General features: G+C 45.5%; 1 protein-coding gene across 3 annotated transcripts in view; it reads left to right on the top strand.

The window, feature by feature from the left end:
* The window catches only part of LOC147604894 (uncharacterized), a 107,604-nt gene that overhangs the window by 5,433 nt on the left and 81,946 nt on the right, over nt 1-20,225 (top strand). The window contains exon 1 of one of the 3 annotated variants that reach the window (XM_086794334.1): nt 10,655-10,955. The exons of the other annotated variants lie outside the window; for them this stretch is intronic. Coding sequence (XP_086650460.1) covers nt 10,695-10,955 — 261 coding nt within the window. The 5' untranslated portion in view covers nt 10,655-10,694. Of the gene's footprint in view, nt 1-10,654; nt 10,956-20,225 lie in introns of those variants that run through there. 3 annotated transcript variants of the gene reach the window in all.

Raw genomic sequence — 20,225 nt, 5'->3', positions numbered from 1 at the left:
TTTCCGAAAAGCGCCCAGCGCTGCAAGGCTTACGGGCTTCATTTTTTTTTAAAAATTCCACGTCACCTGCACGTTCCCACGTGGGGGAACGGCAGGCTAGCGTTCCCTGGCGCGTTCCACCTAGCGTTCCACCTACGTTCCCTGCCGTTCCACCATTTTTCGATCACCGCCACGTTCCAGCATGCGTTCCCGGCGTTCCACTTGTCCACGCGATGGGGGAACGCGTTCCACCGTTCCCAATGGGGGGAAACGGGGTTCCCCTGCTACTATGGCTTTCAGCCCTCCATCAGCAAATGCATTAGTCCTCAGCATTCAGCCATCAGTTCACAGCATTCAGCCATCAGTAAACCTTGCATTTTTTGCATCCATGCAGTTTTCAGCATTCATTCATTCATCGTTTTGCTCCAGCTACTTGGTGAAGGTAAAACGCACCATTCTCATTCATTTACAGCATTCATATACAGTCTAGAACAGTCCCAAATAGCCCCTCTCTCAGCCCTAGCTTTGCATCCCTCCGTCATACTATTGGGAAGAGTGCATAGGCTCGAGATTGGACATCTTTGGTGCTTCTACAGCAGTGCACAGTTCAGCCCAACACTTGGTCTTTAGAGGTCTTGCGTTTGGCTTATCGTCAGTCACATCGTCAGTCTCTTTAAAGATAATAAAGCAAATACTATCTCGGTAACGGGATAGGGGGCCCTTCAGTGGGTAATTTGGGACCCCATACGGTGTACAGTTCTCATCTCTCTCTCATACGTTCTGGAGGCTTATAGGGGGCTAAAACCCAACCGTCCTTCTAGGGACAAGAGTCACACCGAAAGGGATGGGCCTTGAGAGTCTAGAAACCAACCACACAAGCGGAAAAAAAAATCCTTTTTTTTTCTGGTTTTCTAGCTAATCTTCACACTTGAAGAAGACTCTAATACCAATGTAACCTGTAGAAGCTTGATGGATATAATCGGTAACTTCAATGTTCAGAATTCAATATTTATATGGTGCCACGTTTGTTGTTAGATCCGTTACCAAAAGGGGGCAACCAATCGGGTTGCAAATGCCCTTAGTAGGATTCCCAAGGTCAATGCCATCTCCTTCTCGAAGATATTGACTAACTTCTGTCTATCTCTCAAAGGGCATTGCCAAGATGATCCATACTTAGTTAGAATCTGGCAATTGGTTCAGGCCGATAGCAACCTGCAAGATCTGAGTGTTCCGAACACTCAGATAAGTGCTAGAGAGAGAGAGAGAGAGAGAGAGAGAGAGAGAGAGAGATTGATGAAGTTTTCCATTTGAGGTGGATTATTGTTTTAAGACTAGCAAGGTTTGTATATGATATGGAACATCCAAACTAAGATCATGTAAGAGTGCCTAAGATCTTGTATGAGTGTCATGATGCACCTAGTGTGGGACACCCTGGCATACAAAGAACCTTAGCCTTGGTCGGTGGTGGACCGGCATTTTAATGAAATCCCATGTTGAGGATTATGTGGCATGTGCGGAAGTGTGCCCCCAATGCTAGCTCAACAAAGCTGAGAGCCTTAGAGTATGTTGCATCCACTACAATGGTAGTGTCTCGATGGATTTTGTAGGGGGCTTACCTCGGACTAGTAGGAGGCATGATTCAATCTCAGTCATTGTAGACTGATTAGCAAACATGGATAGGTTTATCCCTATAAGTAAAGAGCCATGAATTGGCTGAGCTCTGTGGGGTAGTTGTACAAGCTCTATGGATTGCCTAAGGAGGGTGACTGGGATCCCAAATCACTACACAATTATCGCAATCAGTGTTTTCCAAATTGGAGCGTGTCATCTTCGGATGAGTCAAATGGTCAGATGGAGAGAACTAACAAGACTATGGAGGATATGCTGAGGGCATGAGGGCACATGTCTCGAAGAGACATCTGAGTGGGAACGATATCTCCCACGTGTTGAGTTTGCTTATAACAATAGTAAGCATGCGGCTACTAGTTTCAACCCATTTATGCTTATGAACGGTTATCAAGCGAAGTCACACATGTCGTAGGACTAAGGGGGGGAAGATTCAATCAGCAGTGGATTTCTTGCAAGAAGATACACTGAGAATTGCAAGGGAAAGTGTAGAGGGCTCAAGATCATGCTCAGTATTATGCAAACCAACGACGAACCTTGAGAGTCTTACAAGAGAGCACATGGGTGTATCTTAAAGTCCTAAGGACTCTTAAGACGATGAGAGTTGGTAAGGTTCAGAGTTATCTTCACGATGTTGTGGTCCTTATAAGATCACAAAGAAGATAAATGGGATAGCTTATTGGTTAGCACCACCTCTTGAAATCAAGATTCACCATGTGTTTCACGTCAGTCATTTGAAAGAACATCTAGGTGAAGGCGATGAGATTGTGCCAATGGAAGAGATCTCTCGACATGACTAAGTATGTTCTCATGGAACCCAAGCTGGTCCTAGATCAACGTACTAAACACTCTTGGTATACCATTTACTCATAGTGCTTGATCAAGTGGAAAGGACGGTCTAAGGTCGAGGCAACGTGGTCTGAAGAGTCGCTTCCCCAAATTCATTTCTCAAGACATCATTGGGTTGTTAAGGGGGAAAGTATGTTATGCCCCTAATCCCTATGCAGAGTTTATAGATCTAACTTCAGGTTAGGTTAACCAGGGCTTGTAGGTTAGGCATCTTATGGGAAGGAAGGCATGGACTATTTATGGCTCCTTGTTTATAGGAGGCCTATATAAGTGACTTTTGTAAATAGTTTGAGGAAAGGCTTCTCAGACTTGGACTCGAGGCTCGCGAGACTACTCCATGCGTACACCGAAGGGGAGTTATGGGACCAAGGCTTTCCATGTGGAGTTATGTCTCGTATGCTACTAACCTCCATGCTCGGGGGTGAGCCTGAATGGCTCTCTCATTGGGCAGGCAATGATCTACATGCCAATGTCTATGTTTTTCTTAATCGCAAGTGCCTGCTAGACATGGGTCTTACACCCCTCCTTGTTGACACCGCCACCATCATTACCTACACGTGCATGGTATTCGAATGTAGTTTAGTGGTTCCATGCACATGGCATACAGCCATATTCCCCCATTTCAATACAGCCTTGATTCCTCCTACCTCAACTTCTCACACGAGAGCAATCGGATCATCCAGTTAGATATACTCAAGCTATACATACATCGAACATTGGTATCCCTTGGTTAAGAAATGTAATGATCACTTCTTGAGACACTCTAAGGATAGATTCTTTGAGATCCCAAGATACATACAAATACACTTTTGAGATACATACAAATACACGTGTCACATGCTATGTGTATCATGATTGACCAGGTTGGGGTATCCTCGCACCACCTCAGGGTAGAGAATGGCCGAGCCAAGGATATCTCATGGGAGGAGAGGATATGCACATTATGTACCATGGGAGAGGTAGAGGATGAGACAAACTATCTATCTTACTACCTGGTCTACTATGAGATACAAGGGAGATTTCACCAATTTTTGCAGGAGGGATTCAGCCCACTCGCACAGGTGATGCAGTATGAGGATAAGAAATACCTGGGCATGTACTTGACAGAGATTATAAGACACAGGGATGTAGTACTGAGGCAGCACACTTGATCCAGAGCACCACAACCCTCCATGCAACAGAGGCAGATCCAGGAGAGATTCTCCGCCATTATGACATACTCCCATCACATAGGCCTGATATTCCCTCCACCATCAGATCGGTTCTAGCCGAGGCAGGTACCATCATTAGCTGATCCTGGCTTATCTCACTCTACACAGGATTATCTACTGATTATATGTGCATACACTAGTGTTAGATATATTCTCTTTACTTTTTCTTTCAGTTATCCATGGCTCTTAGTTGATCCTGGCTTATCTCACTCTACACATGATTATCTACTGATTATATGTGGATACACTATATCCATGGTACCATTGTATCACTTTTGGTCTCAAAAGTGTGACTACTGTAGATTCAATCCACACTGTAGGCTGAAGTTTTTTTAAGTGGATGGTGAGGATTGATAGTTCACGTGTTGCTTTTCAACCTTCCATTTTCTATCACCACAATATCTTTAAAACTAAAAATGTAAACACGTATTTGATCCCCAAAAAGGTTTTGTCCAAAAAAAAAATTGCTGATACCAATAATTTAAGCCTGCAATGAACAAACCTTTCCCGAGACCGAATCACCAGTGTCTCCTTCTCCAGAGAAGAGTTTACTTCTCACAGGAAGCAGCCCTCTCTTGGCCCCCACTACCAACAGTCTCTTGCTGTGATGGAAGGGAATATGCTTGTGTTCGGGAGTGAGCCATCTCCTCAGTACACCAAGTTGCTTTCTCGCGTGGATTGCTCGGATATGATAGCGAGGGGACCTCGTAGCCACGCTCACAAAAGGCGAACTCAGCAAGCAGTGAGCTAAGCCGTCGACCATTGTTGGAGAACGATTTTTTGATTCTCGCCTTATTGCATTATATCCTGAACAGACAATGATGTACAACTTTTTGATATGTATTAAGTGGCATTTAATATACAACCTTACAAGTTACTCTTCCACCCTTCCTTCTCTCTCCCTCTTTTTATAGAGAATTGTGAGACCTTAGATAGAAAGGATATGGGTGAATGCATGCAAATAGAAAAGGCAAGGAGGATCATCATTTCAGTGACTTTTTCAAGCATTAATCATTACATACGAAATAAATTGTGAGACCTTAAATAGAAAGGATATGGGTGAATTGCATGCAAATAGAAAGGGCAAGAAGGGTCATGATTGCATTGACTTTTTCAAGCATTAATCATTACATACTAAAATGAAACCTTAGAAAAACACTCTTATTCTTGAAAAACTCACATAATGTATTTAATGGAAATACAAAAAAAATATTTTGGTGCCCTATTGGAAGTGTCTCCTATTATATAATCACTCAAACCCATAATGTGGAGGGTGGGGGCTCCTCCTTGACGCACGTTCAATTCTATCCGCAAAGGGGTGAAAAAAGAGTGTGTGAGATTTTCTCATTTAAAAAAAAAACATATTGTGAGGGTGCATTGTAGGGCGCTCATGCCCTGATAAGCACGAATAGATTCAAATTGAGCTACAATTAAAGAAATGGACATCCTATGTTAAAAAAATCTATCTTGTGAGTGATGTAAAAGAGAGAGTGTGTGTGTACCTCAAAAAGGTCAATGCCGCCACAATATGAGACCACTATCCACCATTGCCCTTACTGGAGAGGATCGCAAGAAAGGACGCCTATAGCTTTCTTGATTTGTTTTCTGACTACAACCAAGTATTGATAGACCTAAAACATCAACATAAAATGGCTTTTGCCATTGAATGGGGCACATATGCATACCATGTCATGCCATTCAATTTGACTAATTCCCTAGGAACCTTCCAATGCCTAAAGTGCACAGCCTACAAGGAGTATCTATGAAAATTCCTTGAAGTCTTTATGGACAACCATGGTGTTTGAGAAAAGTGCTAGAGACATATTGACTCTATGGAATCTCTCTTAACCCTCTAAAATGTCAATTTTGGGTTTGGCATGGACTAATCTTGGGATGACACATTGTCTCAGAACATGGTATTTCCACAGATGACAGCGAGGTGTGACTTATCCTCGAGCTATCACCCCCTACTACAACTTTAAGGGAGTCCATCAATTTATGGGGCATGTTGGTTATTACTGACATTTCATCTTCATGTATTCTGACATAGCTGGTCCCCTTTATGGGCTCCTGGTTAATTTTGAATGGACAAAGGAGTGCCAACAGGCATACGATACCCTCAAGAAAGCATTGGCGAGTGTCAGGTAAAAATCTGAAAAGTGTTTTGGGTCTGTGTACATATGGGATGTATGGTGTGCGAATAAACTTTGCCCTAAATGCCCTGGCAGGTGTACAGACTGAATGGCTTGCAGTGAGCTAGTACATGCGTGTTGTTTTTTTTTTTGGGAGCAGATGCTGGAGATTTGGAAGTTTTTTATTGTAGCAGTATGGTGTGCGGGTGGTTGCCAAATGCAGGGCACCGACCGATTCGAATGTGAGCCGCCTTTGGAGCATGGGCAATGGTCGTGTTTGAGTAAGTTCTGGCATCTGGAGATGAAGCAAGCTAATGAGAGGGTGATTGTGGCCATCTAATTGAAGCTTTAAAATAAAGAATATAATGATATAACGTGGGCAATAATTTTGGAGACCATGTGGAAGCCTTGCTTTGTTGCCAGCAGTAGACGTCTGGAAGGTTGGCGAATCGTGGAGAGAAAACGGGAAGTGTGGAGTTGCCGCCTAGTAAAAAGGGACCTCTCTGGTGAGCGTGAAAAACAGGCGCTGCAGAAGCCTCTCTGGATGCGCAGGCTGGCGATGGTTGGGGGTCGCTGATGGTAGCGACCAGAGAGGGTGACAAGAAGGTGGTTGCCGCCTCATTGATGTGAAGGCGGCTCTAGTGATTCGGCAGGGAGCCAACGTAGAGAGGGAGCCGTTAGAAGAGTCGAATGTGTGAAGAGAGGGCTGACGGCGTGGGTGAAGCCGTCTTGGCGAAGAGCTGTAGCATAGGGATTTGCCGCCTGGCGTGCAGGGGATGCCTCTCTGGTGAGCAGCCGTAGGTGACTGAGAAGAGGGAGCCGTTAGAAGAGTCGACTGTGTGAAGAGAGGGCTGACGGCGTGGTGAAGCCGTCTTGGCGAAGAGCTGCAGCATAGGGATTTGCCGCCTGGCAAGTGCAGGGGATCCCTCTCTGGTGAGCAGCCGTAGGTGACTGAGAAGAGGAGCCGCCTTTGAAGTTGGCGGTGAGGCGCAAGGAGAGAGCTAAGGGAAGAAAGGAGCGACAACAGAGCGTGCAAAAGCGTGGAAGCCGCCTGGCGCTTGTTTGGTCCGCTAGAGGAGCTGTGGCTCTGGTACGGGAAGTAGTGGTGTGACTGGCACGTAAAGCAGCTGAGGTGGCTGGTAGTGCTGAAGACAGGTGTAGAGGCTGGTACCATAAGAGCTGGGTCATTTGTGTATGGTTGCCGTTTCTGGGTTGTAGAGGAAGTCGAGGGTTGTAGAGGAGCTGTGGCTCTGGTACGGGAAGTAGCGGTGTGACTGGCACATAAAGCAGCTGAGGTGGCTGGTAGTGCTGAAGACAGGTGCAGAGGCTGGTACCATAAGAGCTGGGTCATTTGTGTATGATTGCCGTTTCTGGGTTGTAGAGGAAGTCGAGGGTTGCTGGTGGGGCACCCTCTGAAGTGAAGCAGAGACCGGAAGAGAGGCTTGGTTGTCAGACGCAAGGGTGAATTCCCTTGGTAGTAAATCCAAGCCAGAGTCTTGGTTTTTGGTGTAATTGCTGAGTTTATTTGAAGTGTGGTGAAGATGGATTAGATTTCCCAAAGTTTATGGTGTGGATGGTGCTGTGTATGTTTTTGCTGGATGATCATTTGTCTATCGTGGTTTTGAGCTGTCTTTCTGGTGTGGGTGGGTGGTGAACTGTGAGAAGTGTTCCAGCCGGTGGCTGGTGGTGCCCCCGTTTGTAGTTGTTGTATCGAAGTTGGGAGGTGAAGGGCTATAGAGGCATAGTCTTTTTTCTTTTTTTCACCTCACATTCTTTCTGGTGCCCCCACTGAGGATAGCTCAGGTGAAGCTTGGAGATCAAAATGATGTCGTATCCAGAGTTTTTTGGTGGTCCTAATGAAGATGTGGCAGATTTTCTGGAAAGGTTGGAGGTTGCATGCATAAGTAACCACATCAATGAGCCGGTACAGGTATTGTGGTCGCTAAATATCTACTTGAATGGGGATGCAAGGATTTGGTCCAGAGCTTATGAAGGATGCTGAACCACGCATTCCAATGACTGAGGATGGATTGAAGACTGCACTTTTGAACAGGTTCAAAAGAAGATTGAGGATCCAGATAAAGTTTGGCATGAGGTGTAGGGATTGACACAGGGCGAATTGGAGCCAATTGATGATTATATGAAGAAATTTTCTTTGCTGTGGGAGACCTTGTGCAGGGTTTTGGGGGAGGATCAAGTACCTCCGGACATGATGAAGAAGGATCGTTTTATTACATGATTGAAGGAGGTATTCGCTGGAAGGTTGAATTAAAGAAGCCCAAGTCTTATGAGGATGCAGTGGAGATAGCCAAATCAAAGGATTGGAAGTTGCAACGAATGAACCAGCTAGGGATGGTTCCGGCCAAAAGCGGTACCGATGAGAACCGTGCTGGAAAGAGTGCAACCGACAGAAGCTCAAGTGAATAATGTTACACCACAGGGGACAAAGGTGGTACCCACAGCTGTTATAGCTTCTGATGAAGGGCTTCAACAGGACATGAGGCAAATGGTGGATTGTATGAAGAATCTGAGCTTGAAAATGATGGAGAACACAGGTGGTGGATGTGGCCGAGACAGAGGCTATAATCAGGAAGGGGTTGAAGGTCAAACAACAGGATATGGAAGTGGCCGTGGTTTTGAGGGTGTAGACGGTTTATTCCTACATGTTGGAATTGTGGTGAACTTGGACATCTAAGTACAGATTGTGATAAGCCTCAGCAAAATGGGGGGTGATATGTATCCCTTACCCTCTCAGATTCCCAATAGGGCAAATGATTATGGAATTGAAATTAAAGGAAGCAGCAGTGGGTTGACAAATGAGGAGAAGGGTAAAACTAAGGTGGTGGATGTGGTCACCCTTTAGAAGACGAATGAAGCTGATTCGAGTGTTGATGACACGACTAGTAGCACCACTACTAGTGAAGGAACAGAGGACACTTCATCCAATGAGGAGGATACAGACATGGATGCCCTGGTTATTGATGAGGAAGTGCTTAATGATGAGGTTGCCCAACAAGAAGAGGCCATACAGGAAGAATGCGAGGAGGTGCACCGTGCAGGTGAATCATGAGCAAAGGTATGCATGTGATGTGAAAGAGTTTGCTTTTGAGTCTTTGGATAATGAACCTTTGTGGGATGAGTGGGATATAGAAAGTCTGCAGGATGATGAACCTGAGTTGGAGTTGGATGATTAGATGTGCATTAATGTTAAGAAAGCCACGACCAAGATTGATGCTATGAAGGAGGAGCAACATCAGAAGACTATGAATGATGTTGATGCTATGGATGAGACTATGCATGCTGTGATAGATGAATTTCTTATTGGCCTTGATAAAAATGAGCATACAGGAACTGAGGTGAATGCTTTGGCAATGGTGCCTGTTGAAGGAGAGTTTGTTTTGCCTGTAGTGGTTGGCTTTGATGGTGATGCTTCTTATGTTGATGGACAAGAAAATGTTATGGCACAACAGGTCTTTCATGATGAAGCTTTCATCAGTTATTACCCTCAGCAGGAGTTGCTTCACTGGCTCTCCAATATTGGTGTTGATCATTTTAGTGATTTTGGAATTGAGATGAGGCAGGATGGTATATATGTCAAGAGTTTTGTTTCCAGAAGTTCATATGTTATGCTGTGGGATGGCAAACTATGCCTGTGGAAGATGACAGAGTTTCTTTGATCACTTGGAATAGAGATGTTTTGGTTACATTGTATGATGCTCAAAGGATTGATGGTGGAGGAAAACGTGGTCATATGCTTTTTGCTGCTGATCATGAATGATTCAGCAGGCTAGGGGTTGGGCAAAGTATGTCAGGTAAAAATCTGAAAAGTGTTTTGGGTCTGTGTACATATGGGATGCATGGTGTGCGAATAAACTTTGCCCTGAATGCCCTGGCAGGTGTACAGACTGAATGGCTTGCAGTGAGCTAGTACATGCGTGTTGTTTTTTTTTGGGAGCAGTGGAGATTTGGAAGTTTTTTATTGCAGCAGTATGGTGTGCGGGTGGTTGCCAAATGCAGGGCACCGACCGATTCGAATGTGAGCCGCCTTTGGAGCATGGGCAATGGTCGTGTTTGGGTAAGTTCTGGCATCTGGAAGGAAAGTTGTGTGGGCACCGCATGTTCAGATGAAGCAAGCTAATGAGAGGGTGATTGTGGCCATCTAATTGAAGCTTTATAATAAAGAATATAATGATATAACGTGGGCAATAATTTTGGAGACCACATGAAAGCCTTGCTTTGCTGCCAGCAGACGTCTGGAAGGTTGGCAAATCGTGGAGAGAAAACGGGAAGTGTGGAGTTGCCGCCTAGTAAAAAGGGACCTCTCTGGTGAGCGTGAAAAATAGGCGCTGCAGAAGCCTCTCTGGATGCGCAGGCTGGCGATGGTTGGGGGTGGCCGATGGTAGCGACCAGAGAGGGTGACAAGAAGGTGGTTGCCGCCTCATTGATGTGAAGGCGGCTCTGGTGATTCGGCAGGGAGCCAACGTAGAGAGGGAGCCGTTAGAAGAGTCGACTGTGTGAAGAGAGGGCTGATGGCATGGGTGAAGCCGTCTTGGCGAAGAGTTGCAGCATAGGGATTTGCCGCCTTCCTTCTCTCTCCCTCTTTTTATAGAGAATTGTGAGACCTTAGATAGAAAGGACCATGTGGAAGCCTTGCTTTGCTGCCAGCAGTAGACGTCTGGAAGGTTGGCGAATCGTGGAGAGAAAACGGGAAGTGTGGAGAGAAAATTAGTAAGGTCTCACAATTCTCTATAAAAAGAGGGAGAGAGAAGGAAGGGTGGAAGAGTAACTTGTAAGGTTGTATATTAAATGCCACTTAATACATATCAAAAAGTTGTACATCATTGTCTGTTCAGGATATAATGCAATAAGGCGAGAATCAAAAAATCGTTCTCCAACAATGGTCGACGGCTTAGCTCACTGCTTGCTGAGTTCGCCTTTTGTGAGCGTGGCTACGAGGTCCCCTCGCTATCATATCCGAGCAATCCACGCGAGAAAGCAACTTGGTGTACTAAGGAGATGGCTCACTCCCGAACACAAGCATATTCCCTTCCATCACAGCAAGAGACTGTTGGTAGTGGGGGCCAAGAGAGGGCTGCTTCCTGTGAGAAGTAAACTCTTCTCTGGAGAAGGAGACACTGGTGATTCGGTCTCGGGAAAGGTTTGTTCATTGCAGGCTTAAATTATTGGTATCAGCAATTTTTTTTTTGGACAAAACTTTTTGGGGATCAAATACGTGTTTACATTTTTAGTTTTAAAGATATTGTGGTGATAGAAAATGGAAGGTTGAAAAGCAACACGTGAACTATCAATCCTCACCATCCACTTAAAAAAACTTCAGCCTACAGTGTGGATTGAATCTACAGTAGTCACACTTTTGAGACCAAAAGTGATACAATGGTACCATGGATATAGTGTATCCACATATAATCAGTAGATAATCATGTGTAGAGTGAGATAAGCCAGGATCAACTAAGAGCCATGGATAACTGAAAGAAAAAGTAAAGAGAATATATCTAACACTAGTGTATGCACATATAATCAGTAGATAATCCTGTGTAGAGTGAGATAAGCCAGGATCAGCTAATGATGGTACCTGCCTCGGCTAGAACCGATCTGATGGTGGAGGGAATATCAGGCCTATGTGATGGGAGTATGTCATAATGGCGGAGAATCTCTCCTGGATCTGCCTCTGTTGCATGGAGGGTTGTGGTGCTCTGGATCAAGTGTGCTGCCTCAGTACTACATCCCTGTGTCTTATAATCTCTGTCAAGTACATGCCCAAGTATTTCTTATCCTCATACTGCATCACCTGTGCGAGTGGGCTGAATCCCTCCTGCAAAAATTGGTGAAATCTCCCTTGTATCTCATAGTAGACCAGGTAGTAAGATAGATAGTTTGTCTCATCCTCTACCTCTCCCATGGTACATAATGTGCATATCCTCTCCTCCCATGAGATATCCTTGGCTCGGCCATTCTCTACCCTGAGGTGGTGCGAGGATACCCCAACCTGGTCAATCATGATACACATAGCATGTGACACGTGTATTTGTATGTATCTCAAAAGTGTATTTGTATGTATCTTGGGATCTCAAAGAATCTATCCTTAGAGTGTCTCAAGAAGTGATCATTACATTTCTTAACCAAGGGATACCAATGTTCGATGTATGTATAGCTTGAGTATATCTAACTGGATGATCCGATTGCTCTCGTGTGAGAAGTTGAGGTAGGAGGAATCAAGGCTGTATTGAAATCGGGGAATATGGCTGTATGCCATGTGCATGGAACCACTAAACTACATTCGAATACCATGCACGTGTAGGTAATGATGGTGGCGGTGTCAACAAGGAGGGGTGTAAGACCCATGTCTAGCAGGCACTTGCGATTAAGAAAAACATAGACATTGGCATGTAGATCATTGCCTGCCCAATGAGAGAGCCATTCAGGCTCACCCCCGAGCATGGAGGTTAGTAGCATACGAGACATAACTCCACATGGAAAGCCTTGGTCCCATAACTCCCCTTCGGTGTACGCATGGAGTAGTCTCGCGAGCCTCGAGTCCAAGTCTGAGAAGCCTTTCCTCAAACTATTTACAAAAGTCACTTATATAGGCCTCCTATAAACAAGGAGCCATAAATAGTCCATGCCTTCCTTCCCATAAGATGCCTAACCTACAAGCCCTGGTTAACCTAACCTGAAGTTAGATCTATAAACTCTGCATAGGGATTAGGGGCATAACATACTTTCCCCCTTAACAACCCAATGATGTCTTGAGAAATGAATTTGGGGAAGCGACTCTTCAGACCACGTTGCCTCGACCTTAGACCGTCCTTTCCACTTGATCAAGCACTATGAGTAAATGGTATACCAAGAGTGTTTAGTACGTTGATCTAGGACCAGCTTGGGTTCCATGAGAACATACTTAATCATGTCGAGAGATCTCTTCCATTGGCACAATCTCATCGCCTTCACCTAGATGTTCTTTCAAATGACTGACGTGAAACACATGGTGAATCTTGATTTCAAGAGGTGGTGCTAACCAATAAGCTATCCCATTTATCTTCTTTGTGATCTTATAAGGACCACAACATCGTGAAGATAACTCTGAACCTTACCAACTCTCATCGTCTTAAGAGTCCTTAGGACTTTAAGATACACCCATGTGCTCTCTTGTAAGACTCTCAAGGTTCGTCGTTGGTTTGCATAATACTGAGCATGATCTTGAGCCCTCTACACTTTCCCTTGCAATTCTCAGTGTATCTTCTTGCAAGAAATCCACTGCTGATTGAATCTTCCCCCCCTTAGTCCTACGACATGTGTGACTTCGCTTGATAACCGTTCATAAGCATAAATGGGTTGAAACTAGTAGCCGCATGCTTACTATTGTTATAAGCAAACTCAACACGTGGGAGATATCGTTCCCACTCAGATGTCTCTTCGAGACATGTGCCCTCATGCCCTCAGCATATCCTCCATAGTCTTGTTAGTTCTCTCCATCTGACCATTTGACTCATCCGAAGATGACACGCTCCAATTTGGAAAACACTGATTGCGATAATTGTGTAGTGATTTGGGATCCCAGTCACCCTCCTTAGGCAATCCATAGAGCTTGTACAACTACCCCACAGAGCTCAGCCAATTCATGGCTCTTTACTTATAGGGATAAACCTATCCATGTTTGCTAATCAGTCTACAATGACTGAGATTGAATCATGCCTCCTACTAGTCCGAGGTAAGCCCCCTACAAAATCCATCGAGACACTACCATTGTAGTGGATGCAACATACTCTAAGGCTCTCAGCTTTGTTGAGCTAGCATTGGGGGCACACTTCCGCACATGCCACATAATCCTCAACATGGGATTTCATTAAAATGCCGGTCCACCACCGACCAAGGCTAAGGTTCTTTGTATGCCAGGGTGTCCCACACTAGGTGCATCATGACACTCATACAAGATCTTAGGCACTCTTACATGATCTTAGTTTGGATGTTCCATATCATATACAAACCTTGCTAGTCTTAAAACAATAATCCACCTCAAATGGAAAACTTCATCAATCTCTCTCTCTCTCTCTCTCTCTCTCTCTCTCTCTCTAGCACTTATCTGAGTGTTCGGAACACTCAGATCTTGCAGGTTGCTATCGGCCTGAACCAATTGCCAGATTCTAACTAAGTATGGATCATCTTGGCAATGCCCTTTGAGAGATAGACAGAAGTTAGTCAATATCTTCGAGAAGGAGATGGCATTGACCTTGGGAATCCTACTAAGGGCATTTGCAACCCGATTGGTTGCCCCCTTTTGGTAACGGATCTAACAACAAACGTGGCACCATATAAATATTGAATTCTGAACATTGAAGTTACCGATTATATCCATCAAGCTTCTACAGGTTACATTGGTATTAGAGTCTTCTTCAAGTGTGAAGATTAGCTAGAAAACCAGAAAAAAAAAGGATTTTTTTTTCCGCTTGTGTGGTTGGTTTCTAGACTCTCAAGGCCCATCCCTTTCGGTGTGACTCTTGTCCCTAGAAGGACGGTTGGGTTTTAGCCCCCTATAAGCCTCCAGAACGTATGAGAGAGAGATGAGAACTGTACACCGTATGGGGTCCCAAATTACCCACTGAAGGGCCCCCTATCCCGTTACCGAGATAGTATTTGCTTTATTATCTTTAAAGAGACTGACGATGTGACTGACGATAAGCCAAACGCAAGACCTCTAAAGACCAAGTGTTGGGCTGAACTGTGCACTGCTGTAGAAGCACCAAAGATGTCCAATCTCGAGCCTATGCACTCTTCCCAATAGTATGACGGAGGGATGCAAAGCTAGGGCTGAGAGAGGGGCTATTTGGGACTGTTCTAGACTGTATATGAATGCTGTAAATGAATGAGAATGGTGCGTTTTACCTTCACCAAGTAGCTGGAGCAAAACGATGAATGAATGAATGCTGAAAACTGCATGGATGCAAAAATGCAAGGTTTACTGATGGCTGAATGCTGTGAACTGATGGCTGAATGCTGAGGACTAATGCATTTGCTGATGGAGGGCTGAAAGCCATAGTAGCAGGGGAACCCCGTTTCCCCCCATTGGGAACGGTGGAACGCGTTCCCCCATCGCGTGGACAAGTGGAACGCCGGGAACGCATGCTGGAACGTGGCGGTGATCGAAAAATGGTGGAACGGCAGGGAACGTAGGTGGAACGCTAGGTGGAACGCGCCAGGGAACGCTAGCCTGCCGTTCCCCCACGTGGGAACGTGCAGGTGACGTGGAATTTAAAAAAAAAAATGAAGCCCGTAAGCCTTGCAGCGCTGGGCGCTTTTCGGAAATCCGCACAAGCCCGTACGCCGCCCGTCGCCCGTCGCCCGTCGCATTTCGCCGTTGCTGTCCACGACTCCACGAGTACAGCCGCCAGGCTCCAGCGCCCGTACTGTCCTGCCCGTACAGCAGCGCCCGTACAGTCCTGCCCGTACAGCAGCTGTACTTTCAAGTTTCAACTCCTGAGTCTTGACAATATGTACTGCAGCCTGCTGCCTGCATAGTACAGTACTACAGTCGCCCCAGCCACCACTGGCAGCCAGGCCCCCAGCCCTTGCACTGTGCAGACTACAGTCATCTAAAAGGCAAGGCAGCAAGAAGCTTTTCTCTTTTTTTTTTGAACTTTGAACTTTTGGTGTTTTAAAAATTACCTATGGTGAATCACAATCTGGACTGCACACTGCACAGTGCACAGTCTCTCCCCATTAAACAAAAGAAAAAAAAGGACTCATTTCTCTGGAATGGTTAACTTTGAAAGCCTATTCAACTTTTTGCCCGAATTTGCAGACATCATGGCTTACTCGGGTTCAAAGCGATCAGCTTCGAATGCTACTTGGTGGGACGAGGTTGAAAGGCTAGAAAGGTATTCATCTAAGGGAGGTGCAACACGATGGAAATGCAAGCAATGTAACAAAGAGAAGTCAGGAGGAGCAAACCGTGTCAGAGCACATCTATGCCATGTGAACAATGAAAAAGCACAAGTGAACAAATGCCCAGGGACAACACCTGAAATGCGTAGAGAGCTTTTGGCAAAGTACCCAAGTGAAGAGGAGAAAGCATGTGCACGAAAGAAACCGGCAGTTGATGCATCTTACTTCAGTAGACAAGGGGAAGATGTACACTTGGGAGATGGACAACAGTACGGAGGACTTGGGAGCTTTGCATTTTCCCAAGATTCGCAGTCTATGGGTGCAAGTTCCGGCAAGCAGCAAACCTTGGGAGCAGCTTGGGATCCCCGCAAGAAAGAGAGGGTAGATGCAGCTGTTGCAAGGTTCTTTTATCATGATCATGTAGCATTCAATGTTGCCAGGTCTCCATATTTCATTGAAATGGTCCAGGAGATTGCACGATATGGCCCAACATACAAGCCTCCTTCATATGAGACCATACGCACCACCTTGTTGCAAAAGGAGAAAGCTGCAATTGAATGTGCTTTAGAGTCTGTGCATGAAAGTTGGGCAAAGAATGGTGTGTCACTTATTGCAGATGGTTGGAGTGACACTCGAAAAAGGTCCATTCATGGCATGGTTGCTTATTCTCGAGGAAGAATGCAATTCATTTCCTCACATGATGCTTCTGGGACTGGAAAAACTGCAGATCAGCTTGTGGAAGAGTGGGCCGAAGGTATTGAGAAAGTTGGACCAGAGAATGTTATTCAGTTCTTAGCTGATGGTGAGGCAACAAATAGAGCAGCTGGTCTTAAGCTTGAAGACAGGTATCCGCATATCACATTCAGTCCATGCTTTGCTCATTCTTTGAGCAACTTATTGAAGGATGTTGGCAGCTTGCCATGGGTTGATCCACACATTCAAAAAGGCAAGGAGATAATAAGCTTCATTCAAAACCATCAGTTTATTTTGAATGAATTCCGCAAGAGGTCGGCCAAAAAGGATCTCTTGAAGTACTCAGAGACACGCTTTGGTTATAACTTTCTCATGATGAAGAGGTTATCCAAAGTGCAATTGCCTTTGAAGCAGTTGGTTGTATGCAATGAGTGGATGGGATGGGCACTTTCTCGCTCAAGAGCCGGCATAGAGGTTGCAAGAACCATACAAGACTTCACATTTTGGGATGAAGTCAATACTATCAATGCTATGATGAAGCCGATCATGCGCTTGATGCGGATTGCAGATGGACGGGAGCCATGCATTGGCAAGGTTTATGAGGGGGCTGACCGAATGATCGAGAAAATAGGGGAAATGGGCTTGTCTGATGAGAAATATGCAGAGGTTCAAGAATTATGTGAAGCACGATGGAATGGTTATCATTCTCCTATGCATGCTGCAGCGTATGTCTTGGATCCCGAGTTCCAAGGATGTGGACAAGAGGCCGATGATGAGGTGATGGATGGTTGGGAGACAGTGCTTTCTAGGCAGGTTCGTGATGCAGATAAACGAAGGTTGGTGAAAGACCAACTTGGATTTTATCGCAGCAAGTTGGGAAGGTTTGGATCGGCTGATGCTCAGAGAGATAGGTTTAAGATAGGGGCTGCTTTATGGTGGGAGGATTATGGGGCTCGTACACCACAGCTTCAATCATTGGCAGTAAGGATCTTGTCTCAAGGTGCAAGCTCCTCTCCGATTGAGCAGCTATGGAGTGTGTTCGGCCATGTTGCATCCAAGAAGAGGAACAAATTTGGGACAAAACAAGTCAATGACTTGATTTTTGTAAGTGCTAATTTGCGCTTGCTTGGTGATATGGCATCTCCCAAACCAGAGAAGTTTATATTGCTTGATGATGAGTCCTCGGATGATGAGGAGACACATGGACTTGCAGATCCTGGTCAGGATGGGATTGAAGATTTGGATGCTGCAGATGTTGGTCTTGATGATATGGCTTTCTTGGATGACATAGATGATAGTCTCCTTGATGGCATCACTGGCAGTAGCCATGCATGATATCTCCTTACTATTTGCAATGTGCATGTCACCTTGAGGCTTGGACTTTGGACTTGGATTGTTTCTTTTTTCTAGGCTGTGCCAGCTGGGCCACATTTTGTGCTTTTTGTCACTTATGTCATGTATGATGTGGGCTAATTTATTTTGACTTGTGAGATCTGTTCAGTGTTAGTATCTAGCCATGCAAATTATGGTGCACTAGACTTTAGTGTGTCTCTGATTTGGTTATATAAATGTGCATTGTATGTTAAGATTTATCGTCATTTCTAGGAATTATCTAGGTCGTTCCCTGTTTCCGTTCCCCCTCGTTCCCGTTCCCCCTTTTTCTCGTTCCCGTTCCCCTGGTGGTGCTTTCGTTCCGTTCCCGTTCCCGTTCCGTTGCTACTATGCTGAAAGCACAAGCGTTGATGTCCCACACGCATTGTGGATGGTTTTATTGCGTTTCGAAAAGGAAGTGCATATATCCACTATGGCGAGGTCGGACGAAGAGAGAGAACAAAGAACTTTGGAACAAGGAGCACTAGGTGGTCCTTAAAGGGCGGCAGACGTGAGTGTGCATGACATGTTCCAGATGATGATGCGAGCAATTGCAGACTAGTGCACCAAGTTGGAAGAGCAGAAGGCGCAGATCTTGGCCTTGGAAGAAAGAATCCGTTTTCCAGCCCCTTTTCTCCGTCTTTCTTGTCTCTCCTTCTCTTTCCTACATCCCGATAGCAGATCCTCTTCTCGATAACCCTCCTGAAGGGTTACTACCACAGCTGAGTTCGACACTCGAGTTGTAGATGAGAGCATTGGAGATTCAATTGATGGAAGACTGCGTTGCGCGGCAGCATCATGTGTTGCTTCGCAAGACGCCCGGTGACATGTGGAGCACAAAAGATTTCTTGCGGCCTTAGACGCAAGAGCGACACGAGCTTCTTCCTCGAGTCATTCTCCCGAGAGAATGAACTTCAATATAATGGTAAACTCGACCCCATGGTCGTTTATTCTTGGTTGCATCAATTTGAAGCTTATGTTACTGTTGGAAGAAAAAATGTTACTAACAGAGTGATCTTGGCTAATTGGTATTTAGAAGGTGAGGCCGTTCCATGGTGGACCTAGTGCCCACACTAGATCAAGTATGGCGGCTTATGTCTGGGATGAGTTTGTCTTTGGTCTTAAGTAGAGGTTTCTACCGTCCCATTACCTTGAGCGATTCGAAGACGAGTTCAGGGATGCGCGTTTTGATATGCAACTATTTCTACAGTTTGCCAACAAAATTTACGAACTTAAGTTTGCAATTGGGCATATTTGATAATTGGACATATCTTATGAGGACAAGAAAGGGTAGTTCCTTTATGGCCTTGATATGCAAATCCAGTGGGAAGTGCATACCTTCAAGGATGCACTCTTGCTTGCATAGAGTGCTGAGATGAAGTTACAATGGTGGAAAGCCCAAGACTTCGCAGCCCTCCACTCCCAAGGCACCTGCCTCGGGGGGGAAAAGGCCAAAACCAGATGGGGTCTTCCCCAGGACAAAGCACGAGAGCCTCTGGCTCCAAGAACTCGACTAATGCGCCCAAGCTTACTCCAGACCAGAAAGCTCAGGCTAGCAAGACCGGTGGGAAAGTGAGTGTAGAAGAGAAAGCTCAGTACAAGGAGGGTAGTTGTTTCTTTTGTCGCACAAAAGGACACACTTCCAAGGATTGTCCAAAGAAGACTACCACTTCGCGGACTACCACCCCAGCCTCCACAGCTTTCCCTAGTTCTTCGGTTTGTGCAATTGTTAGTCAGGAGCTTGAAGATAAGCTGAAGGGTGTCCAAGACCAGGAGTATGAGCGCAACGAACTGGTCAAGACTTTTGCCTACATAGGTGTCTAGAGAGTCATCGTCTTGTTGTTTGACAACGGAGGATGTGGTCACGGAACAGGCTGCTTGGCGAGCTCCATTCCTGTTGACTTCAGTAGACAAGAAGGTTGAGGGATCTAGCACCGGCATGACGACGAGCATCAAGTTTGAAGCTCAAGGTGCCAAGCTAGTGATTTAGGGCATAGAGTTTGTGCGAGTTTATGTGATTCAAGACCAAGGGACTCACGAAGCGGTTTGGCTTAACAAAGACTTCTTCGAAGACTGTCCAGCTTTATTGACGAACTATTTGGAGGCTATGGAGCTTCCGTCAAGTTAAGCAGAGAGGGATGTCACGATCCCGCACTTGGATGCCACGTGGACATATCTGAACAACAGGTGCAGGACCTGGAGTGGAAACTAGTCCCTTGTGAGCCCTAGTCCGGGATGAGTGAGCTAGGGTTCCACTCTAAGCGTCCAAGGTCAGGTGTGCATTGTCCTGCACATGAAGCAGTGCCAGTCCATACTGTGAGTCTCCTCGAACGATGTTAGGTGTTCAGAGTGTTTGGTTTGCAACTGGACACCAGACATATGTAGGAGAAGCATGTAGTTGCATGTAGAAGGGGGGCGCTACCCAAGAAAAGGGATTGTATCCCTTGAACATGGGCATGGGGTA

This window comes from Cibotium barometz, chromosome 60, assembly GCF_041138505.1.
Source record: "Cibotium barometz isolate CiBa-2024 chromosome 60, ASM4113850v1, whole genome shotgun sequence".
NCBI classification, from domain to species: domain Eukaryota; kingdom Viridiplantae; phylum Streptophyta; class Polypodiopsida; order Cyatheales; family Cibotiaceae; genus Cibotium; species Cibotium barometz.
This window is presented reverse-complemented; position numbering and strand designations above follow the sequence as displayed.